The following is a 25,998-nucleotide window of genomic DNA, read 5'->3' as shown; positions in this document are numbered from 1 at the left end:
TTACATCCTCTAAGCCATTTTGCATTCCACACAGGGGCTAGGAAAGATCATGGAGCTGGTCAATAAATCCTTTCAGGCACCTGCCCTCCATCACCACACCCTCTATATCACCCCAGGGAAAAGATAAATAGAGTTCATAGCATAAAGAAGTCTTTTTGTTTTTGCTTTAGAAACAAAAGTAAATATGATCATTTCCATACAGCTCCTACTTGCGATAATTTGTACAATCCAAACCTGGACAGAGCATGATAAAAAGGGCAGGGCCTGTAGCCCATGAAAACAAAAGTCCCAGTAACCCACAACACTGTGATAAGTACAAAAAATATAGAGAGTAAGGATTAGCTGCCAAACCATGACACTACAAAGCCAGAAGAATGAGCTACCATGTAGTGAGAGGTCTGATTAAAGTGCATGCATTTCACATTGCATGAACCAAAAGAATCCTTTGTTCAGGAACACCTTGTTTGGTCAAAGATCAGAAGGTCCTGATTTGTGGTATGGGATCTGAAAACATCAGAGATGGTCCAGGACTTCAGGGTCTTCAGCCCCGATCTGAGAGAGAAGCTCAGTAATCTGCCACTACTGTGGCATGTTTTCAAAAGAAGAATTGCCAATTTAATTACTCATACTATCCACCCCCTTTTAATAGGGTAAGTTCATTAAAGAACGCATGGAAGATACACCTATTAATGCAGAAAACCCACCCTTGGATAAGATAAATTCATTAAATAAGGTGGAAAAACTATTCCCTTCAGATAAAATAGAGAAAGCTATTCAGAACAACAAAAAATCAACCAAATAGGCTTAACAAGGAAATCATCAAGATGAAGGAATGTCTCTACCATTTTTTCCTTTTTGAAGTTCAGAAACGGATTTTCTTTTAGTATATAATTGAAGGGCCAAAGGTACAGGAAAGTGGAGACTAGACATTCTCAAATCTATTCTTCTGTTCCTGAACTACTTGTATACTCGAAAGTTCTTTCTTCTTTTGATGAGATACTATTTTATAAGAGATGGAAAAAAAGAGCCGCAGGTTTATAAATCGTCCCCATTGAAAAGAATCTCATCCCACTTGTCCTGAACACAGAAGTTAAGGCCTTAAAATCCCACCGGGATCAATTCCAGAACAAGAAAAAAAAAATTAAACTGTAGCTGGAGGTGACTGTGTAAACCATGTTGACAGTCAATGACAAGTTCAGAGACAGACTGAAACATCATATTCTGTTTCAATACTTTCACCTGTCTGTAAATGCCTTTAGACTCCTTTAGGTGTCTGCAATCTAAGCTAATCTGTCAAAAATAGCTACAAGATGCAAATCCTTTTAATATTCAGAACAAGCCTAATGCTAAACTTTCTGTAGGTGAAAGAAATCCCTTTCAGACAACACATGCTATTGGTTCATTGTCTCTTATAGTCTTATATATTATAAGTTTCAGCTCCAATACCACAAAATGTAATGAAGATCATTAGTCAGTAAAACCTTTGGCACCAGGCCAGTACATTATACTGTTTAACTTTGTAAGACAGATTTCAGAAGGGTAAAATACTACTGATGTGTAACTTTCCACTTATAGACCCACTCCCCAATAATAGCTAACATCACAATCTTAACACTTACAAGACAAAATTCATGAAATTATCTACCATTTATTTCACAGCTTCCTTTAAAATCTCTCTTTCCTCCTAGATTATGTGTCCTCCACCGTTCTCATCCTAAACTTTCCAATGGACCAGTAAACCAGATAACTCTCTATGACTAATCAAAGCAAACAACTATCATCCACTTACTTCCTCATAAGAGAAACAAACAAATGTAAAACAAATTGCTCCATATCTTATACAATAAGTATAGCTTCTTTTTTTTTAACCAATCATGGTAGTCTCACTGTAACAAGACTCTAGGTCCACATTAGGGGGAAAAGATAACATCATTGCTAAGGACCAACACCTTACATACCCAATACACCAAGATAACACTTTCAGAATTCAAGAATACAAAATGACATTTATCTTAGTGGATTTCCAGAATTGGAATTCCAATACGTATGAAGCAGGCATCTTCATTTCTGAATTGAAAGAAAAAGTATGCACAAGAAACAAAACATTCCCAAATTAAGCAAAGAGAAGGATAAGACTGAGGAGCCAACCTCATCACCCCAGGAATGGGACTTCTCTCTAAGAGGTCTCAGCGCATTGACCGGCATAAACAAAGCGAAAGCAACCCAGAGCCCCAATAAGGCATCGTACAAAGAAACCCTTCTCTCTCTCTTGAGCTGCATATAATCTGAATTTCCTCTCCTGATCATATCAGAACCACCTTCCAAGAAGAAGAAGAAATTCAAACCCATATTTCCGCCAAACATATACGCTTAATTAGTTGATCTCCATGAAAAATCAAAGAGAACCCAATGAAACCCATGAAAGAGAGAGGAATTGAAGAAGAAAGCGGTTGCTTCAAGTGGAGTCAACCATAGGAAGTATCAACCAACAGACCCAAGAGGTACGGACAGGGAGAGCTCAACGAACGATTGAACCAAAACAACTAAACCTCAACGAACACCTCGACGAGTTATTAGCTGAACCATGGAGCAGAAATTTAGAAGAATTAAAAGAAAAAAAGTGATCAAATAAATTAATTAAAAAATAAACAAGTGTTCTTGGTCTCTGGGGTTCATCTCTCTCTCTTTCTCTCTCTAGTGTTTCTCTCTCTATGGCAGTGGTGGATGACGGATGTAGCCATGGTTTTTTGTTGGGTGAAAGGTGGAAATGAAGGTCAGCGGCCAACAGTACAAAGAGTCCATCTGGTTTTACTACCTTTTTATCAATACTGAATCTGGCCGCCGGCTAATTGGGTGATTCGGGCGAAGTTCCCGGGTGACGGTTACGCCCGGTTCGATATTGTCGGGTAAATTTGAAAAAATGCAATGACTCTTCTTGAAATTGAGCTACAGAACATTCACTCAGATAGGAGGGTTTGTTAGGGTTTGAGCCCTTGGCCCTTGATTGCTTGCAGTGGTAAGTGGTAACTGATCACCCAATAGACCCACCATGCTTCTCTTGACCCGAGAAAACCAATGTGATTCGGTTCAATTTGGATAATTTGTTTGGTTTATCATTTTTTTTATAGGTAAATCTGAGGGGAAATGAATTAATAAAAAGAGCAACCTAATGCACGAGGTTCTCGTTAGTGCAGGGTATGAGAGAGGCAAATGAATTCCCTTAATTGTGAAGTGTTGATCCTTGCCAATTGAGCCACCCAAAGGGTCATCAATTTTTAATTCGCCTTTGCTCTCTTCTTCTATTTTTTTATTTTAGTATTCTTCTTTTATTTATTTACTTTTTTTTTGTATAATTTTTTGAAAGTTTTAGTTTTGGCTAAAGAAAAAACTTTAAAGAATCTTGAATCGGTACTGATGTTGATTTCAATCCAATTTCGATTCAAATCAAGTGGAGTCGTTCAGAATCGGCTGATTCTCCCAGATGGCCTATTGATCGATCATTTTCCCCCATTGTTGCTCGGCTTGTGTATCCTCTTCATGATCTTGCTTATCGCTTTATCTTCAAACATAGTGTCAAATCCCAGGGAGAGGGGAGTAGTGGTGGTGGCGGTGCCATCGATGGCATAAGAGTTGTCGAAAAGGGTGAGCACAAGGGAAAAGAGTCTCCCCCTTTGACGTCTCCACCATGCACTTTCCATTCACACCAAAATTGTAGCGATTGTTAAGGGTGTCAACTGCTCAGGTTCAGTCCAAATTACCAGTATAAGTAGTTGGGGCTGCAAATGGCAGGCATGAACACTTTTATAAAACTGTTAATCGGTTTTCAAGCTTTAATTAAGATATCAATAATCTGACTAAATGGGCTATGGAACCATTTATCTCTTAACGGGTTTTAAACATGTCAAGTGCAATAAAACAGGCTTTAAACATGTTAAGACGCTTAATCGGTTGGTCTCAGTCGAATGACCATCGGGCAAGGCTTCCGCACTAGGGACGACAAATTATGATCCAAGCTTGAGCCCGATATGTTTAAAAAATAATCTGAACTGGTTTTGTGTTTTCCCAATCGCATTTGATCGGATCTGTTGATGCAAGCCTGGAATTGATACCCCTAGAAATGGTGATTTTATTACCATTACGAGTAGCAGTGGAGTGTTTTTTACATTAATTTCTCTCTCTCTCTCTCTCTCACACACACACACACACACAGCTACGGTAGGTTCAAGTTATACTATCATCAACAGAGCATAGTTGGTTTCAATAAGAAGATAAAGACAAACAATTATTCATAAATTTAATTTTATATTTTTTTGTTGCTTGTCTTATTCTATAATTATACAAATTTAGGCATAGTTTCTTGTAAGAAAGAATTCAATCACATGATGGGATTGGCATCTTTAATAATCAATAATCAGAAGTTATATTATGGATTGAGATGCAATTTTTGAAGCTTTTGTATTATATTTTAATAAAACAATTAGTTATCTTCTAGATTAAATCAATTATTAAAAAATTGCATCCTAATTAAAAAAACAAAAAAAATGGCGTACTAGTAATCCATGACGGTTACTTTGAGAACTTATGTATGTGGATGGGAATTTATCATATGGGGTTAGTATTGGTATCTTTTGCCTTCTCCTCCCCTATTCTCTGGTTGTCCCCACTTTTCCTTTTATTTCTATTGTGTTTTGTATAGATCTATATAGTCAATCCCATCAAATTGAGCCGAGTTTATTGTTTTTTGTTGTTGTGGTTGATTAGTATTAATATTTTTATTGATATTAACCTAAGTTTTAATTTTTACCCCCATCCCCCTCGAGTCCAATCATTTGCAGCCGTTGCAACGGTGTAGTGAGTATCCAATGGCTGGGAACATCCGAGCACACACCCCAAAGGACTCTTAGTTACTAAATACTCACTGCATCGGTGCAGTGGCTGCAGAGGATGTGGAGCCCCACCCCTCCCCACCCAAAAAAAAAAAAAAAAAATTGAGATACAATTGAGTTGGGATGCTAAATTTGACATATGACTACCTCCAGGTTCCATATCTTCCAATGCTTGGAATGACCACATCCACATTAGTAATTAAACAAAAAATGTTAACTCTATAAAAATACATATAATACATATCCTTAGAAAAATTCTTTTTTCTTTTTTTCCTTGCAGAAGCTTAATAATCTCATAATTAAGTGATAGCACAAATTTAGACTCCCCCAATAATAAATATATGGTAATTAATAACCTTATGAATAGACTATTTTTCTCATTATTTACTCAAAAGTTATTTATATGAAATTGACAATTTATCTATTTATGTGTCTTTATATTTCCATTATTACATTTTTTTTATATGTAATATTTCAGTTGAGATAGTATGTGCATCATGATACATGCACTATTAATAATATCTCCATTCACTTGTGAAATATGTAACAGCAAGTTGGCACCATTTAAGAATTTATAAAAGAAATAGATGTTTGACAAAAGTAAGTTAAAGATGAATTTAGAAATTAAAATATATAATGCATATCACTTTCCAAAACTTTATTTTCATTTTATTCATTTTTTTTTTTTCATTATGGTGAAAAATCCTTTTCTGATTTCCATCTTTATTATTTCTCTTCCCCCATACTTTCAACCATCTTCTTAAGACAAAATAGCTAAAACCAAATGATTAATGCAATATAAACATATGTTCTAGTATCTTAGTCCCTCACACCTACCCAATTCCTTCTACTCTCTCTCTCTCTCTCTCTCTCCTGTTATTATTATTATTATTATTATTATTATTATTATTTTTGAGGGGGATAACTAAAGCCTAAAGGTAAGCTAATAATTGATTAACTAAAAGAAAAGAGCATCCATGAATATCCAAATGAAAAGAAAAACAAATACAAGTTTGAATTCCTTAGTGTCTCACTCCCAGACCAAACGAATTCCGGGTTTAAATATTTTTCGTGAAAAATATAATTTAGATTATTGTGTTAAAAGTGCAAAATCCCTCTCCAAATTATTTAAAATGATCTATTCTTTTTTTTTTTTGGTGGTGGGAGGTGTGGGAGAGGTGTGGGTTGTTGGTGGTGGTGGTTGGTTTAAATCTCAATACCAGGGATGTAAACACTTATATGGAATAGATCCAAATCTAAGCGCTACTAGACACCATATAATGTTTGATAAAGTTTTCCTTCACTGTTCGGTCAAGGAAACACAATGAGGATGAGCGGTGAAGGAAAACACAGTGAGGATGTGACTCTCTTATCTCCCCCCAATCACCTCCCATTGTACGCTTCTGATGAACCACGGGGCACTAATGCCCATTCACCATGGCCTCAAGAAAACTCGCTCCTAATGTTTTGATAAGCAAGGAATTCGAGCAGTTGGGATAACATATCAGTCAAACTCGAAAAGAAACACTCAAGACTTTTTGCCCATTACTGCTTGGAAATTTCTCAACAAATCTAAATTGCACGTTATACAGCTGTAGTGTCTTAATCAACCCAGGTAGGATGTCAACCTATTCAAATATTTTTTTCCCAAACTATCTGCCATTAGAGCAGCTTTAGAGATCTTCTAGCTAGGTTGTCCTAGCTAATACAGTTGGGTTTCTTAGTTGTCAATTGTTGAACTATAATCTAAAAGCATCAATGTCTATGTGTGTTCTAACAACTTGGATTCCATTTGTTGGAATCGTTCTAATTGTTTTCTAAAATTTCTTGTTAAATTTTCACTCGGTCAAATCAAATTACTATGGAGAGAAAATTTGATAGATGGTTTGACATTAAATTACTAAATACACTCTAACTTGGACCACTTGGGAAGTGATTTATAAGACTTGATGATCCAAGAAACTTGACACATGAGTGAGAGGATCAACTTCATTAGATAGCCCTTCAAAACTTCTTTGTCTGAAACAATGAAGCCATATATTAATCTTTTCCTCTCAAGCTGTTCTTTTTAATGGGCCAGAAATAAATAGAAAGGAATTTACTGTAAAATCTTACAATTTTGAAAATTTTGTGAGAAAAAAAATATCTATTTATTTCTTGCCAAACAAACATGGCACTTAAGAAATAAGGTGTTGCGCCAAGGAATCTTCCTAGGCTACTCTCGTATCATGCACAAAGGAACAAATACAAAAGATTGAGTATCGGGTTGATCAGGCGTGGGACTTTTCAATGCCTAAGTTAAATCTCTCTGCAAATAGTAATTCCAGTAAGAATGAAAAAGTGTTGATCCTTAGAAGGGGGACTTACCTGTGTATTTATTGTCGAGGAATGGCGGCAATAGAGAGTCACATTTTGGTATGTCTCTTAGTCCTAGTAGGAGTCTGATCATGGCAAGAGTTATATATATTAGAATAATGAATCTAGAAGACATCCCAATGGGAGCTCCTCGTATCCCACATGCACCGAGAGATCTCCTTCCTTCTAGGGAGGACCTGGAGTCCTTATGAGTACCATTTCCTGGTTAGGACAAATCAAATCCTTGCCAGGAGGTCAGTATCATACTAGGAATGTGACTTCTTATTAGAAAGTGTGTTCTGTCGAGAGACCCCATAAACATCAAGTGTTGAGCGACCTTGATTCGGTAGCTCGATTGTCGACCTACCTCTGTTGGCACTTGATAGTAGGTTAGTGTCAAGCTTATGGGTGTGGTTGTAGTCAGACCGCTCAAACGTAGCTCAAATATTGTCCTAGCTGGACCCCCAGTTGTAGTTCGGATATGACTTGGCCGCTCACACGTGCCACCCCTCATACGCAGGCGCAAACTAGTTGCTCGATAACTAGTCCAACCGTGAATATAGGTCAGTCGTGCTATATCCGACCTAGATATCGGGCACCGATCGAGAATGTAGCTCGGCCACACCCAAACCAATTGATCTGCCTCGAATCAAGGCCTATTGGCCTTGATCTCGCTTCGTTCCACTGAGTCTACGTGGCATGCTATCAGAGGTGAGCACTTCTAGCTATAACACAAGGTTGTGAATGATATTCTTCATTTGGCTTCTTCTTTTGATTTTGTCTTGTTTCATTTTATACCTCATAGCTGGAATAGTGAGGCACACCTTTTGACCTTTAGAGGTTCTTCTCTGTTTCTGGCCTACATGTGGTGGCTAAGGCTAACTACCCCCTTCATGTGGGTCCTAGAAAACGTAAAAAGGAAAACATTCATTCGGCTGCAAGAGAAATACAAATATTTTCCATGGAAGTGAAATGTATTTTGTAGGTTCACTGCCTCTGATCTTATGGGATTTGTGAACCTCCAAAAAATATCCCAAACAACGCTCTTGTACTCTTATCCTTTGAAATTTATAGTTTTACAACATGTCGTTTGCCTTTTATCAGTAGGCATTTGGGCCGGCCTCATGAGATGTTTGGGACCTGAAGCTTAATTTTATTGGGCCAGGCCAGCTTCCAGCACTGGCCTACTGAAAACTCATCAATTGCCAGGGGCACCAGCCCCGCCAAAGCCGCACCCCCAATTGTTGTTGCCAATTATGTAGAAAGTAAAAGGACAATTTAGTAATTATTGATATTTAAACCATCTAGAAAGTTGTCTGAGTGAAGAGAAAAATTTTAGCCACCGTGGGTGAAGAGAATGAATTTCATCATTAAACTCTTAGCCGAGTATTACACCAAGTCAAAATATCATTTTCAATCCAATTGAAGGGTCAGATGTGGTGGCTTAAGAGTCAAAAATTCTCATTCATTATAAATGAAAGGAAACTCAATTCTAAAATAATTTTAAGTACAAGAGAATATTATCCACTTGCGCAGAACTGCATCAGCGCAAAAACCAATGGGAGGTTGCTTAAATGCATCTTCAAAACATGGGGCAGGGGGCAACATAACCGCATCCATGTGTGTCTGGATGTAGATACACATAAGCAGGTGACTTTCTTTTTTCTCATAATTGAAATATTGGCAAGTGAGTTCTGTTCCAGAGTAGTCCTGTACCCAAACACAGGGATGCGCACCCAAAAGAGCACAGTAGTTATTTTGCACCCTTTGTGTCTATAGCATAATGGTCACTCTTGAACAAAAAACTTTGTCCCTTTAAATATATAGGCTGAAATTTTGGGGAAAAAAATATCTACTTTCACCGCCTAAAAACAATGGAAAAACCTTAAAATCTCTCAGTTAATGAAAACGACTTTTAAGCTAAGCCACACTACCATCGTCTACAAACCAAGTTCAGAGAAGAAAGTAAATATCAGAAAACTCCAAGTTGGATCAACAAAAAGCTGTACAATAGAGAAAACCTTGAATTTCCTGAAGCAAGAGGCATGAAGCCGATGGAGTGGAGAGTCTGGAGACAGGAAAAGCTTTTAATTTGAGCTTGTAGCAAACTTGCAGAAAGGGAAAAAGTCTGAAAGATCAAGGGAGAAGGTAGATGCAGGGGCCATGGGTGCTGCAGTGGTGAGCAGTGAAGAGACAGGGTGCAACAGGCACTTGAGAGAAAGATGCTGCGGTGGATAGATTGAACGGCTAGGATCCTTTTTCTTTCGTTCAACGGTCAATAAGGTGCTGATATGGGAGATGTGCAAGAGATTCCATTCTACCCTGTTAGCTCAGAGAAACTTTTCCCTTGAATTTTATGTCATCTAGAACCTCCATAAAAAAAAAAACACTTGAAACCTCCATCAATTGTGTGGTAGCATAAGCTTATGTGAAAACCAGATGGAGACAAGAATCAATATCAACTCAGGAAACAAAAGTCACCATAACCTCCACCAGTTAAGGTTTCCTCTGCTTTGAACCACACTAGTAACAGCGTAAAGGGTCAGAAGGTATATATAGTAGTAGAATTTTGGGAAAATTACTAGATTACCCTTTTTTGCGTTTCATTTTACAAAATTATCCTTTCTATGTTTGAGTTAACAAAAATACATAATATTAGGTTTGATTTTACAAAACTAACCAAAATAGTGTTCCTCCTATGCTTTTTGACCTTTTTACCCTCCATCCCTCATCCGATCAGCATGTCCATCCTAATCCTCTCGCCTCACCATCCCCTGCAGATCGTCTTTGCCGCCCACCATTACACAAGCAAAGAATAAGGATCCATCAATAGGTGGTTGCTCAATATTTATCGATACAGTGCCAAACGATCAAAGGTGATCGGCAAGTTAGTTTTTGTAACTTTCTCTCTCCCTCTTGGACTTTTGGAGGTTTTCCTATTGGATCCAATCAAGGATTAAAGTATCGGTATCGGTCGTCGTATCGGTCGGCCAAAATTAAGATACGTATCGGAGGGTATCGTATCGTATCGGAGATACACTAAGATACGCTAAAGATACACACATAAATGGATAGGAAACATTTTTTTAAACACTTTTGCATAAAGAATTTGTTAAAAAAAGCTATTGATAATATGTATTATGCATAAACACTAAATTGAGGGTATCGTACTAAGAATTCAAGGTCTGTAGTTGTCCCATAAATGTAAAATTCTTGTTCCCAACCTTGATTTCCACTTTAGTTAGAGAGAAATATGGCTGACAGCAACTTTGGAACAAAAACCCTTCAAAAAATCATTTTTTCTAAAAAATTACCCATATTGGCCATTATATGATCGTAGCGCCGATACGTATCGATACTCACCGATACGTACCGATATATATCGATACTCACCGATACGTGCTGATATATACCGATACGTACCGATCGATACATACCGATACTCACCGATACGTACCAATACATACCGAAACGTACATTTTACCTCAATTTTATATTTTTCATAGAGTCGTATCGAGGCATGTCGTATCGTATCGACGTGTATTAGTGGTGTATTGATGCATATCGGTATGTATTGTAGGATATATATCGATACGAAATGATTTAAAAAATTCAATGTATCATATCGGTGTGTATCGTATCAGCCGACTAAATTTAAGATACGTATCGAAAGGTATCGTATCGGTATCGGAGATACTTAAAACCATGGCTACATCTTTTTGCTTGGTGCTGGTGCAAGTAACTCCCTTAGTCATTATTTTTCCTTGTCCTGTGTGGTGACCGCTTCCAAATCTTGTTTTATTGTATTTGGCATTAGTTTGTGGTTGGTCGCTCTGCTATAATTGTCCCATTTGATTAGATTTAAACAGATAGATCCATTTTTTTGTTCTATGTCGTCGATTCCACATCGAACCAGTTGCTCAGGAGAAAGCAACTGGTATTTCTTCTATTTTCCCTCTGTTTTACGGTTCAACCATCAATTCATTTATAGATTGTTTCTTCTCTGATTTTCTTTTCCTATATTCCTCTATAAAAAATTCCTGGTGTGTTGGGGTTTCACCATGTTCTATTCCATTTATATATTGTTTTTAGTTGCACAACGACAACAATGGCAGCGTTACTGTATCAGTCGCACATCTAGTCATGAAAGAGAAACAATGAGGAATTGTTAATTCCAGTTCTGCTTACAGTATGGTACCAGACAGAGAAAACTTTATTTTGCGAGCCAGCCCCTACCAATAACTGGTTTTATATAGTAAAAGACTAAACTAAATTCTATCTCGAAAGAAACGGTGGCAAGTGGTGGGAACAGAGAGTGATGCGGATCCGGGTTCCAAGAACAGGAATCGGATCGCTTAGGGCCCACAATAAAGTAGTAAATTCAAAATTTAAAGAATAATGGCAGTTCTGTAAATAAACTGAAGTTTAAGGGAATGGCAATTAAGTAATTACCAGAAACTTAGAAAAGAGTGGCAGACTTGTAAATAAAAGGAATTTCAAAAGGAGGAAAGGAGGTTAAAGTAACTGATAGGATATGAAGGGGATTAGAATTATAGGCCAGGGGTAGTTTTGGAAGCAATTATTGGGCATGGGTAAGTAGTAAATAAAGGTGGAATGGAAGGGGTATTAATATGGAGGTAAAACAAAAGAGGGACTTTTACATAAAAGAACAAATACTAAAGGACACAAATCAAGGGGTTTGAGGGGTATAATGGGAAAAACAAAATTAAAGGGTTTTAAACCACTCACGAGTCTTTCTTCTTCTACCTTCAGCCAACGTAAGAGGTGGAAAACCAGGGAGGCTTTGGATCAAGAGTACTCCTTCAATCGGCCTTTGTTTGGCCTAGAATTTCTGGTGAATATCCTCAAGAAGAGGCTCTATCAAACCCATAAAATAGATGCTTGGAACTGCAGGCTGGAAGGACACAGGAAGAACCTGAATTAGAGCCTGGCGGTAGATTAGAGATCAGACCTGAAATCTGTCTTGTAACTCACAGCAGAGGTCACATTCAGGTATGAATTTCTAAGGTTTAAACCACCTCAGAGTGAAGATCAAACGCCCAGAATTTGGAGGGAAAAGAAGAGGAGAGGAAAGAGAGCAATCCTCAGTTGTGAGGGTCTATTCCTTCGCCAGAACAGGGGAGGAGGGAAAAAAGAAAAAAGTAAACATGAGAGAGTCACGGCAGCCAAAGCTTCAGCCAAGTAAACATCCAATTTCAAATCAAATTTTCAAAACTCTAAACTGAGTTCTCCATTACAGGGCTATTTAAAGAAAAATAATGACATAATTTTGGAAGCTAATTAAAAATGGAAACTAAACCTAGATAGCAACTAAATAAAAATCAAATATAAATAAAAGACTGTTAATCTAATCTCTAACTAATAAAGGAAGTAAATAAAAATCAAATCTAAAGATAGCAACTAATTCCATCGTGCAACTGCATCAGCTCTCCCGGTCTTAAAAGAACTCGACTCCGTTGAGTTAGGTCGTGCTCCCAAGATACCCTTGTAAGTTGCTCGTTGATGAGGTGGCACGTATCTCGAAGCAGAAGATGGGAACATAACACCAAGAGGAGGGAGGGTAGGTTGACGTGCCACTAGAGCAGGAGTCAGTCGACGACGTGGCATGTCTGATAATGCGTGTGACCTCATTAAGTACATACGACCTCCTTGCTTCACCTTGATGGTGTTCCGTGCACCATCATAGAGAATGCCTGCATGTCGCTGCCAAGGTCGCCCTAGAAGAATGTCACAATGTGCCAATGGGGTGACCAAACAGGTGACATGGTACTGTAACGGCCCAAACTGTAGGTGTACTCGAACAACTGCAGTGGCCTCTTCTCGAGCTGTGGGTCCAAAACCTCGCACATGAATCTTCTTGAAAAGCTGCTTTTGTGGAAGGTTGTGTGCTCGAACAAATTCAGCAGATATGAAGTTTGCTTCTGCCCCAGTATCAACAACTGCATGAACATCAATAGGGTCGGAGCCGTGCAGGAGAGTCCCCTTCTGTCTGAAGAGAGGAGCTTTATCAACTAGTCTATTCGAAAAGGATGAAAGGCTAGCTGAATGAGCTTCTACATCCTCATCTTCATCATCGACAATATCTTCGTCTTCGAGCGGATAAGGATATAAATGAGATTCATCTTCATTCTTCTCTGTCGGCTGCTTCTCTGCAACGTTCACAGAACGAGTCCTGTTGGGACACTTGTTGGAATAGTGACCCTTCTCGCCACAACTATGGCATATGATATTCTTCACCCCAACACTATCCTTGTTGAACTCTGACCTTTTCTCTTCAACTCTGCGAGCTTCAGGCTTCTTTTCCTCCATACGCGGTGGAGGTCTATAAACTGAAGAAGTCTTGAGCATACCCTTCCAATAAATGGACTTCTCTTCAGCTGTCTTGGCATGAGCCGCTGCCACATCAACAGACCTGAAATCAGTGTTAGCCAACTCAAGTCGAATCTCAGTACTTAACCCACTGATATATCGCATCACCCGTTGCTGGTCTGTTTCCTGAAGCCGACACCTTGAAGACAGTTTGTGGAATTCGAGGGTGTAAGAATCCACATCTTTGTTCCCTTGTTGCAAGTTAAGTAATTTATGAAACATTACCTTTTCATAATTAAGGGGAACAAATTTTTCAGTCAGGATCTGCTTCATGACCTCCCAATTGATAACGGGTCCAAGTCTTCTGACAAACCTTGCATGTAGTACATCATCCCACCATGAACAGGCATATCCAATAAACTTGGTGATGATGAGTTCACACTTCTTCACGTCTGGAAGAGACTTATACGCAAAAATTCTCTCAACTTTGGTAAGCCAGTCAAGAAATTCCTCAGGTCCCTTTTCACCACTGAACTCGGGAATCTCAACTTTGATGCCATAATCTCTGTCAGAAAATTGCCGGGTAACATCCTGGGGAACAACTGGATTAGATTGCTGCCTCTGAGGTGTGTCTTCGATCCGTAAAGTGTTGAGCTGAGGGGGTAATGTAGAGGATCCTTCTTCAGCTCGCTTGTCGGACCTCCTCATAAAGGCAATCATCTCTTCCATAAATTTATCAAACTTGGCTTCAGTCCTCTCAAGCCTAGCATCAGTATTCTGTTGGTTCTCGGCTAACTCACGATACAATTTGTGCAACTCAACATTGGTGATGTGACTCGCCATGGTTAGAAAATTACAGGAAAATTTTGCTCTGATACCACTTGATGCGGATCCGGGTTCCAAGAATAGGAATCGGATCGCTTAGGGCCCACAATAAAGTAGTAAATTCAAAATTTAAAGAATAATGACAGTTCTGTAAATAAACTGAAGTTTAAGGGAATGGCAATTAAGTAATTACCAGAAACTTAGAAAAGAGTGGCAGACTTGTAAATAAAAGGAATTTCAAAAGGAGGAAAGGAGGTTAAAGTAACTGATAAGATATGAAGGGGATTAGAATTCTAGGCCAGGGGTAGTTTTGGAAGCAATTATTGGGCATGGGTAAGTAGTAAATAAAGGTGGAATGGAAGGGGTATTAATATGGAAGTAAAACAAAAGAGGGACTTTTACATAAAAGAACAAATACTAAAGGACACCAATCAAGGGGTTTGAGGGGTATAATGGGAAAAACAAAATTAAAGGGTTTTAAACCACTCACGAGTCTTTCTTCTTCTACCTTCAGCCAACGTAAGAGGTGGAAAACCAGGGAGGCTTTGGATCAAGAGTACTCCTTCAATCGGCCTTTGTTTGGCCTGGAATTTCTGGTGAATATCCTCAAGAAGAGGCTCTATCAAACCCATAAAATAGATGCTTGGAACTGCAGGCTGGAAGGACACAGGAAGAACCTGAATTAGAGCCTGGCGGTAGATTAGAGATCAGACCTGAAATCTGTCTTGTAACTCACAGCAGAGGTCACATTCAGGTATGAATTTCTAAGGTTTAAACCACCTCAGAGTGAAGATCAAGCGCCCAGAATTTGGAGGGAAAAGAAGAGGAGAGGAAAGAGAGCAATCCTCAGTTGTGAGGGTCTATTCCTTCGCCAGAACAGGGGAGGAGGGAAAAAAGAAAAAGTAAACATGAGAGAGTCACGGCAGCCAAAGCTTCAGCCAAGTAAACATCCAATTTCAAATCAAAATTTCAAAATCTCTAAACTGAGTTCTCCATTACAGGGCTATTTAAAGAAAAATAATGACATAATTTTGGAAGCTAATTAAAAATGGAAACTAAACCTAGATAGCAACTAAATAAAAATCAAATATAAATAAAAGACTGTTAATCTAATCTCTAACCAATAAAGGAAGTAAATAAAAATCAAATCTAAAGATAGCAACTAATTCCATCGTGCAACTGCATCAAACTGCCCCAAATCTCAGGTTGATCGGGCTTGTAAACCAGGGAGTTCTAACGATTTCTTCCCAGTCCAGGGGTGCCACCAATCGCAGGGAAAAGAACAGTAGCAGAAATCAAAAGTATAGGAAGGAAGAGGCCAGGAACAAGAGGAGAAAGGACAATAATGGAAGAATAAAATAGAACAGAGGAACCATATCGCAGGAAGAAAAGATCGGAAGAAAAAGGCCACTCCGAGCACACTCACAACCATGAAACAATCTCAACTCAGATTTCCATTCTTCAAATCTGTTTATTATGCTCCACCGCATTACATATATATAAAAAACGACTCCTAAAAATTAGAAACTCTTAAGTAGGAGACTAAGAACAACTCAAATTGGGAAACCAAACATCCTATGTAGCTAAACTTTCAAAATAAGAAAATCACATATCATCCTCCTAAAGAATAAAATAAATATCTAATTATCCTACTAGACCTAAACCCCAATTCGGGCCCAGTTCTCAGTCGGGGCTCTCAAACAAGTTCAGTCCGGTCCAGGGAAGTGTTCCTGCATCAAGTATGCTCTTGGGAAGATAATTTGGCTCAGATATCCATGGCCCGTCAATTGAGAGTTGCAAGCCAAATTGGCCTTCTGGGTATAGAAGTGAGAGTGCCCAGTTCGTTAACCATAATGATGGATGGATGGCCCATTGGTGGTGAGTTCCTTAAACTGAGGTTTCAGGTTGGACTTCCCAAACTTCCTGATGACGACTTTGGTATTTGAATGTCCTGATTGGCCAGTATAGTCTTGAGCAGAGGCACTGGAGTTAATGGCTGAGGATGCTTAGTAATTGAGAGAGAGTTGGGAATTGCAGGAAAGTTCTTGAGTCCCTCACAATTGGCTTAAAAAGAAGAGGAATGGTGGGTTTTTTTTTTTCTCATAATCTCTATGTTTCTATAGCCGGAATTACATGTGAAAGTAAGCTTAATTTAGTTTGAACAATCATGATATTGGAAAGAAGAGAGATGATATAGAAGTCTTGTGAGAAATAAGGCTGGTTGACATTGGCACACAAAGAAGAGTTGAAAATGCATGGTGGGATTTTCTGATAAGTTGGCGAAGAGATATAAAAGGAGTCATAGAGAAAGAGAAGATGGAAAGAAATCCAAACTACTCCAAGTGAGGTGCGTGTTTACTGGACAGTTAAGAAATGCTGTTGTGTGAGTACCACTACGGCACTACCACCACTGTCCCCTGATCAGTTACTATCCCCACTGCATCAGGAATTTGAGTCCTCATCCTCTTTATCTGCAGATAGACAGATGCGGAGGGACGAAGAAAATTGCATGAGCGATGGAATGGAAGGAAGAGATTTTTTTTTTTCCCCGGGGGGGGGGGGGGGGGGAAGTCTCTGTGTTACTGTTAAATTACACTATATGCCCCTCAATCCAAGTAAAAATTCTTCATGTTAGGGGCAGACAAGGTACATTTACAAACAGATGCACCCTATCATAAAAAGAAATCATCCCCAAATTTTTTGTGTGAAACAGCCTTAAGGACAACTAAATCTTTCGCATGCCTGATCGCACATAAACGTTACAAGCTAGGTAACAGACTAGTAGATATCATGAACAACCAATAAGAAAATAGAAATATATCATTCATCCATAGTAAAATACCTTCGTGGAGAACGACTGCGGCTTCTACTATGGCTACGGCGCCTATGTTGACTTAATCGACTTGTTTCTGCAAGTTTCTCCAGCCTTTGTCGCTCCTGTTCACGTTTCTTAGCCATCTCAACAGCAGTGTCTTTCTTAACTGCAAAAACATCAATTACACAACCATGCATGGCAACAGATCAGAAAATATGTATCCCAAACATAACAAAAAGCGTAAGATAATCCAATATTATATCTATCTCTGCACTGCAGAGATCAACTATTGAAGTGATAAAGACCATACTCTGTTTGTTCAACTGTTTGCTCATAATCCTTTTAAGGCGCTCTTGGGGCGTTTCCTTCTTCTCACCCTGTTGCACTTTTAAGGGTCCACCAGGAACCGTTGATTTGCTTAGTTTCGCCAATGCTGATGATGTGCTACCAATAACAAGAACATAATATTTTATAAAGCTACATAAAAATCGAAAAAGAAAGACTCAAACAGGGCCCAGATATTAAAATAGATACCTAATTGATGGTTTCAACACCTTAGGGCTCTTTTCCTGGTCAAGGGATACAGCAGATGCAGGATCAGTATGTAGTGCCTCAAGTATGTGACCAGATGAGGGCCTGCAGAGAATCAGAAGCATTAGAGATAGACACCCATAGAATCATTCAATCCCTCGACGCTCAGAACTTGGACCAGTTATAAAATATTTCACAATAGAGTGGTTTTTTTTTTTTTTTGGGGTGGGGGGGGTGGGGAAATCACTCCTTCTGGTCAGTCATGCTGTAAACCTAGGCTTCATTTAACCTAAACCCAGAAATTTCTGCCTCAGGTAACCAGAATGAGAGAATAAGCTGCAGCAGAGAAAACATTGTCCAATCTATCTTTGCAAGAATTAAAGGTCGAGTGCTCCGACCGGTTCAGCACATCAACTTGCAATGGAGGTGACGGTGGTGGAGAGTATCCTTCACGCTTTGGTTCACTAGGAGAACCCCCGAACTCAGTAATATATTCTATTTTAGCAGTCCTTGATTTGCTTCTATGACCATTATCAGAATGAATGCCACGATCATAGCGTCTTGAGTATGGGGAGTGTGACCGTGATCTGGATCTTGCTCTGTCCACGTCAAGCATTCTCAGGGTAAGCAAAATCTAATAAGTAACTACCTAGATCAGTAGAAAACACAAAGCACATCAGTTTGAGAACATATAAAATAAAAAATACCTTCTAGAACGGGAATAAGCTTCATAAGTGGGGCTCCGTCGTGGTTCCCTGAAATCATGGATAAAATAGCAACAAAACCATTAATAGCAGGTGTCACTAACATGCATCACAAGGTTTGATCCACAAGTTAAAGGGGTACATGTACCCCATCACCACCACAAAAAAGCTACAAAGAGAAAAAGGAAATACCGATAAGGATCGTGATGGAAAGCTCGGGATCCTGTTACACGTGCAGCTTCCCTTTCTCTCACCCTTTCCATCTGAGAAGCCTTCCTTCTCTCTTTGCGACTCAGCTTCCTCTGCAGATTACGGATATGAATTTCCATGCAGACAAACCATGCAAAAATCAAAATAAAAGTAGACTTTAGAAGTGCTTGCAGTAAACTTACTACTGCAGGATCCCCTCGAACTACCTCCTTTTGTCGTTTCTCTTCCGCTTTGGCTCTTTTATCCGTGTGAACCAGCCAGCTATACCTCTTCACTCCAAACTCTTTTGCAATCGCATCCATTCCTTCATCATTGCTGTCATCACTGTTTATATCCTCCTCCTCATCATCATCATCCTCCTCCTCCTCATCATCATCACTCTCCAAGACACCAGATTCCTCTTTCCCATTCCCATCATAGGAAAACCCCACCTGTGAATAAGACCCTTTGCTTGCAGGAATTTGTGCAGGATGTGATCTATACCAGATGAATAACAAAAACAGATGATAAGAAACACCAAACTGATGCACATTAGCAATACTACTGAAGCAAACACGATATTGACAACCCACTCAACGTGGAGAACAAATGATGCGCATCTTCCTACACAAAATGGGAACACTATTTTCCTAAATTTAGCCATGATAAATATCCTTTTGTATTTAAGGAAAACAAAATTGTCTACAAATATCTTCTTATTTTCTTTTTTTTGCTAACGACAAGTATCTAGGCCATTGGCCTGACTAGTCCCATAGGGGCCATACTGACCCCACAACCGCATGGACCTGGCCACCCGAGTCATACCAAGGTTGAATGAGAACCATTCAACTTTCACTGAAAGTAGAGCACTAAGAAGGTAAGTAGAGTCAAACTTAGAACCACACGCTTTTTGAGGTGAAGGTCCCTTGTTGTATACATGTACCTTGTGTTCATCTATTATTCATTAAATATCTCTGCCTTAGCTAGTTTCTCTCTTTGTGTGCCTTCAAACCACACGCTCTTATATGACCCCAAGTAATTTGGGATCAGGCTTTAGAGAGTTAAGTTACTATTTGTTAGAAGATTATCGTGAGAAGAAAGGAGGAGTCCTGCGGGTTCCGCAGACTCCTAACTCCTCCCTTGTTGGTTTCCTAAACCAATTAGGAAAGTCCTAGTAGAACTAGGATTGATGTTAGTGGTGTTAGTCAAGAAGTTAGTAATCCTAGTCAAACTAGGAGGGTCAAAGTCCAACTAGGATTGGTAGCTAGTTAGGCACCGTTTGACAACATTTCGTTTCTGTCGTTTCGGCGTTTTCTTGTTCCTAGAAACGGAGAAACAACCTAAAAAACGTTTGATAAAGTTGTTATGTTTCACCCGTTTCTAGAAACATAAATCAAAATTTATGCCTATATACAATTCTAGAAAAGTTAATTTTTAGAAACGAATTTGAGAGAAAAAAAAAAAAAAGGGTTTTGTGCACGATAAATCTCTCAACTATTTAAACCTAAAAAGAGGCAACCAAACTCTCTCTCCCTTTTGGGCATCCGATCATACTATTGGGTTTTTTAGTGGCATTATGTTTGCAAAAAAAGTTTTGAGAAATAGGTTTATCAAACACCAAAAAATCCATTTTTGTTTTCAGAAACGTGAAAAGTCATTTATGCTATTTCTAGACACAGAAACAGCGGAAACGTTGTCAAACGGTGCCTTAGTTTCATATTATGTTTTTATGTTTCTAGTCCTACTAGGACTGCTGTCCAGTCCTATTCATAGTTTAACTGTAAGAAGATATTGCTATATAATGAGAAGAAGGCTGACCAATACACAATTGGGTCTCTCTCTCTCTCTCTCGTTTTCTCTCTCTTTTCTCTTTTCTTATTTTATATGGTATCAGAGCTTGGTCTGATCTCTAAATAATTAAGACACCCCCTTTTTAACAGCCTACAATCCAGTAACAGTCGACTCCCATTAGTGGTTGTTACAAGTTCTTAAAATAACCCACGATTTTCTAGAGGGGGTGATTTTCATCCCCTATTTTTCTGGTTTGTGTATGGAGGATTGATTGACTGAAATCAATCATATGATTTGAAGAATCTACTAAGATTACTATTAGGAGTGATCGCTGGTTGGAGTTTTCTGGTTTGAAGGCTGGACTATACACTCTTGGAGAAATCGATTGGTGTTTTCAGGGTTTTGGCTACTTGCCAGAATTGATTTTTCCCATATCTTCCATGTGTAATCTCTGTTTGCAAATTCCTTTTAAGGTTTTCTTTATCATCATATCAAGAACATCTAGTACAAATTTCAGCATCATTGGAGCAGTTTACACCCAACCGCAGGTATTCTCTCCCAACCCCAGCCGCAGAGTTATTTTATCCCTAATAGTCATTTTTTAGGTTGACAATTTTGGCACTATTTCTCTGTGGGTTGCTTTCATCCCTGTGGGGTTATTTTTGGGTCTGTTTCTTAAATATCTTTAGTTGTAATTCCCCATGGGTGGAGTCCCAAAACTTAACAACCTCCATGGGTAGAGTCCCAAAACTTTTTGATTGTTGATTTTATTGAAGTCTAGCTAGAGGTCTGGTTTGCTATCTTATTTTGATTGGTTGAATATATAAGATCAATCTATTGTGTGGTCTAACAAGGAGGTTAGATCGATTTTCTGGTTTATTGTTTTGTGCATCGTTGTGCAGTAATGGGTGACAAGGAAAGAACGTGGTCACTGAGGTGATATCCTCATCATCATATAAGATTATAGAAAAGAAACTTGCAGGAGCTGTCAATTTTCAATAGTGGAAGAAAATTGTGCAGCTTGTTTTGACTGGTCGAGATCAACAGGATCACTTAACAAAGGAGAAACCTACTAATGACACTACATGAGATACGGTTGATGCACGTATTTTGGGACAGCTATTGAACTCAATGGATAACTCCATAGTTGATGTTGTTACCCACATCAATACTGTGAAGAAGCTATGGGACTATTTGACTGTTTTGTATTCTGGACAATACAACCTCTCTCGCATCTATGAGCTGTCTCAGGAATTTTATCGGACTGATAGGAAGGGTCGGCCGCTAACTCAGTACTTTGCTGATTTTAAGAGAATATATGAAGAGCTGAATTCTCTACTCCCTATTAGTAGTGATGTGAAGAAGATGCAAAACCAACAGAAGCAACTTGCAGTTATGGGCTTTTTGGGAGGTCTTGGAACAAAATATGACTGTTCTTTCTCAAATTCTTGGAAGTGACAAGGTGGCATCTCTTGCAGATACCTTTTCCCGAGTCCTTCGGGTATCTCAAGAGAATTCTCATGATTCTACTCCAGTGGAAAACTCCGCACTTGCAACATAGAGTAATAATCGTGGAACTTCACGTGGTACAGGTAATGGTGGTAATAAGGAACAATTTACTGGGAACTCCTCAGACAGTTTAGGGGCAGTACGCACATGCCACCATTATGGTAAACTAGGACATATCCAACGCTTCTGTTGGAAACTTCATGGCAAACCTCCTCAAAAGCAGTTTGTCAATTCAGCTACAGTTGATGAACTTTCTCAGCCTGGACAATCTAAGGGTAAGATGGTCAAAATGACCGATGAAGAATTTGCACGGTACAATTAGTTTCAGACTCAAGCACCTCAGCCTTCCACTGCTACTCTTGTTCAGACAGGTAATGCCATTTCATGTCTCTCCTCTTCTTCTCGCCCTTGGATAATTGATTCAGGTGCATCGGATCACTCATCACATGTCTGGTATTTCAAGTATATTTTCTTCTTTTAAGAAATCCTCTGCTAATGTCACATTGGCCAATGGCTCAATTGCTAAGGTCAATGGTATTAGAACTATTTGTCTTAATTCCTCCTTATCGTTATCATTTGTTCTTTATTTGCCACAATCACCGTTCAACCTTCTGTCTGTAAGCAAGTTCACACAAGCTTACAATTGTTCTCTAACCTTTTTCTCTGACTCATGTGTTTTTCAGGATCTTACGACGAAGAAGATGCTTGATAGAGGTCATAGCGTTGGGCAAGTGTATCTTTTTTAAGACAATTCATCTTCTACATCTTGTTCAAGTACTCAGACTCCTCATCAGGTTCACTACCGGTTGGGCCATCCGTCTTTACAAAGTTTACAGAAACTTGATCCCAGTTTTAACTCTCTTTCGAGTTTAGAATGTGAATCATGTCAGTTTGGAAACCTACATCGTGTCAATTATTCCCCTTGAGTCAATAAACGGTCTAAATCCCCGTTTTATTTGGTTCATTTGGATGTATTGGGCCCTTGTCCTGTAACATCCAAGTTAGGCTTTAAGTATTCCATTGGCTTTAAGTATTCCGTTACCTTTGTTGATGACTATTCCAGGCCTACCTGGATTTATTTAATGAAAAATCGTTCTAAATTATTTGCTATATTTTGTGCATTTGTTGCTGAGATTCAAAATCAATTTAATGTGACTATCAAAATTCTACGAAGTGACAAAACAAAAGAGTATTTTTCTGGTCCATTTTCTCAATTTATGGCTGGTTGTGGCATGATACACCAGTCTTCTTGTTCAGACACTCCTCAACAAAATGGAATGGCTGAAAGAAAGAATCGTCATTTGATGGAGGTTGTTCGATCACTTATGTTTGAAATGAAGGTAGCCAAATACTTTTGGGCTGATGCAGTTCTCACTGCTTGTTATCTTATTAATCGTATGCCTTCCTCTGTTTTGTGTGGTGGTATTCCCCATTCTTTATTATTTCCTTTTGAGCCACTTTTTGTTTTTCCCCCTCGCGTATTTGGTTGTGTTTGTTTTATTCGCGATCATCATCCAAGTTTATCAAAGTTGGATCCTCGTACTATTAAGTCTTTTTTTGGGTTACTCACGTACCCAAAAGGGATACCAGTGTTATTCCCCTGTTCTTCAAAAATACTTTGTTACTGTCGATGTGTCCTTTTTTGAGTCCACACCCTACCCAAATAAGTCATTTGTTTTGTCCGAGTTGGATGATGATCTTCCACTTTATGTTATCCATCATTCTGATCAACAAGTTGCCACAGAGGAAGAATTGCCACCACCACCCTCTCCTCCACCAGTTGCTCCACATGTTTATACTCGTCGTATTCGGGAAGCATCAGCACCCCCTCTCCCTGTAGAACCTACCCTATTATCTTCGTCTACGGATCCTACTCTAGGTACTCCTCTTTTTTACTTAGACCTTCCTATTGCACAACGTAAAGGTGTTAGGAGCTGTACCCAATATCCTGTTGATGACTGTGTCTTATTCTGGCCTATCGTCTACTTTTCATTACTGTCTTTCCACTATTTCTTGTCATCTTGTTCCTAAGACTCTTGTAGAGGCATTATCTAGCCTTGGTTGGAGGACAGCTATGAAAGATGAACTGCTGGCCTTGGAAGAAAACCAAACTTGGGATCTTGTAGCGTTGCCACCTAGCAAGAAGTCTATTGGTTGTCATTGGGTTTGTGTGGTTAAGGTTAACCTTGATGGGTCTCTCGCTTGTTTGAAGGCTCGGCTGGTCATAAAGGGGTATCCCAGGTTTATGGCATTGATTATTTGGATACCTTCTCCCCTGTTACCAAACTAGCCTCTGTTCGTGTTTTGATTTCTCATGTGGCTTCATCTCATTGGCCATTATTTCAGCTTGATGTGAAGAATTTTTTTCTTGATAGTGATTTGCATGAGGTATATATGGAACAACCTCCGGGGCTTGTTGCTCAGGGGGAATGTGGAAAGGTGTGTAAGCTCAAGAAGTCCTTGTATGGGCTGAAACAGTCTCCTTGGGCGTGGTTTGGTAGGTTCACTAATGTGGTTTGTGCATTTAGACTGTCAAAGTATGACAGTGATCATTCTGTGTTCCATCAGAAGTCTGATGCAAGGACGATATTTCTGGTTGTATATGTTGATGAAATTGTCATTACCGGAGATGATGTTGAAGGAATCCAAAGTTTGAAAACACATTTGCAGCAACACTTTCAAACTAAGGATCTAGGACGGTAAAAGTACTTCCTGGGAATTGAAGTTGCTTAGTTAAGGAAGGGAATTTCTTTGTCTAAGAGAACGTACGTTTTGGACCTACTTTCAAAAACAGGTATGTTAGGAATACGTTTTGGACCTACTTTCAGAAACAGGTATGTTAGGAACCAAACCCATTAACATTCCGATCCAAATGTGAAACTTATGCCTGAAGGAGGTGATGTGTTAGAAGATCCTGAGAAATACAGAAGACTGGTGGGAAAACTGAATTATTTGACTGTGACTCGACCTGAGATTGCATTCCCTGTCAGTGTTGTGAGTCAATTTCTTTCGTCTCCACGAACTTCACATTGGGATGTCGTTCGTATTCTGAGGTATCTTAAGAAGGCTCCAAGACGTGGTCTGTTGTACTCAGATCATAGATATAATCGTATTGAAGGATACTGTACTTTTGTTGGTGGAAATATTGTGTCTTGGAAAAGTAAGAAAGTTGTTGTGGCAAGGTCTAGCGCTGAGTCTGAGTATCGTGCCATGGCTCGTTACTTGTGAGTTGATATGAGTAAAGTAGTTTTTTACGGAACTTGGATTCGAATGCACTTCCTCTATGCAGTTGTGGTGTGATAACCAAGCTGCTATTCATATTGCGTCTAATCCAGTGTTCCATGAAAGGACAAAACATATTGAGGTCGACTGTCACTTTGTTCGTGAAAAGCGACAACAAGGAGTTATTTCTACAAGTCATGTTTGTACAGGAGAACAACTTGCAGATGTTTTTACCAAGTCCTTGGGGGGTGGTAGCGTGGACTATATTTGTAACAAATTGGGCATGATTAACATCTATGCTCTAGCTTGAGGGGGAGTGTTAGAAGATTATCATAAGAAGGAAGGAGGAGTCATGCGGGTTGAGCAGACTCCTCCCTCCTCCCTTGTTGGTTTCCTAAACCAATTAGGAAAATCTTAGTAGAACTAGGACTGATGTTAGTGGTGTTAGTCTAGAAGTTAGTAATCCTAGTCAAACTAGGAGTCAAAGTGCAACTAGGATTGATAGCTAGTTAGTTTCATATTGTGTTTCTATGTTTCTAGTCCTACTAGGACTGCTGTCCAGTCCTATTCACAGTTTATTTGTAAGAAGATATTGCTATACAATGAGAAGAAGAGGGCTGACCCAATACACACGATTGGGTCGCCCTTTCACAAAGTCGCGACTCTCTCTCTCTCTCATTTTCTCTCTCATTTTCTCTTTTCATATTTTACACTATTAAATGTAAATGCATTCCTAAGTTCAGTTGTCCCTTTTCGCTTTGCTTTATTTGCATAAACCTCTTTCTCATTTTACATTCTCTCTCCATCTCTCACCTTCTACCTTTCTCCTCTCTAATGTAGA

General features: G+C 39.0%; 1 protein-coding gene across 2 annotated transcripts in view; it reads right to left on the bottom strand.

The window, feature by feature from the left end:
* The window catches only part of LOC122079055 (CLK4-associating serine/arginine rich protein-like), a 38,084-nt gene that overhangs the window by 4,320 nt on the left and 7,766 nt on the right, over window positions 1-25,998 (bottom strand). For both annotated transcript variants that reach the window (XM_042645295.1, XM_042645294.1), the window contains exons 5-11: window positions 18,839-19,133; window positions 18,639-18,748; window positions 18,450-18,497; window positions 18,141-18,341; window positions 17,746-17,847; window positions 17,522-17,655; window positions 17,239-17,377 (exon numbers count right to left, since the gene is read on the bottom strand). In XM_042645295.1, the coding sequence (XP_042501229.1) occupies window positions 17,239-17,377; window positions 17,522-17,655; window positions 17,746-17,847; window positions 18,141-18,341; window positions 18,450-18,497; window positions 18,639-18,748; window positions 18,839-19,133 (1,029 nt within the window). The remainder of the gene's footprint in view (window positions 1-17,238; window positions 17,378-17,521; window positions 17,656-17,745; window positions 17,848-18,140; window positions 18,342-18,449; window positions 18,498-18,638; window positions 18,749-18,838; window positions 19,134-25,998) is intronic.

This window comes from Macadamia integrifolia, chromosome 5 (genome assembly GCF_013358625.1).
Source record: "Macadamia integrifolia cultivar HAES 741 chromosome 5, SCU_Mint_v3, whole genome shotgun sequence".
NCBI classification, from domain to species: Eukaryota; Viridiplantae; Streptophyta; class Magnoliopsida; order Proteales; family Proteaceae; genus Macadamia; species Macadamia integrifolia.
Note: the sequence above shows the minus strand (reverse complement) of the source record. Positions and strands in the feature narration are given on the sequence as shown.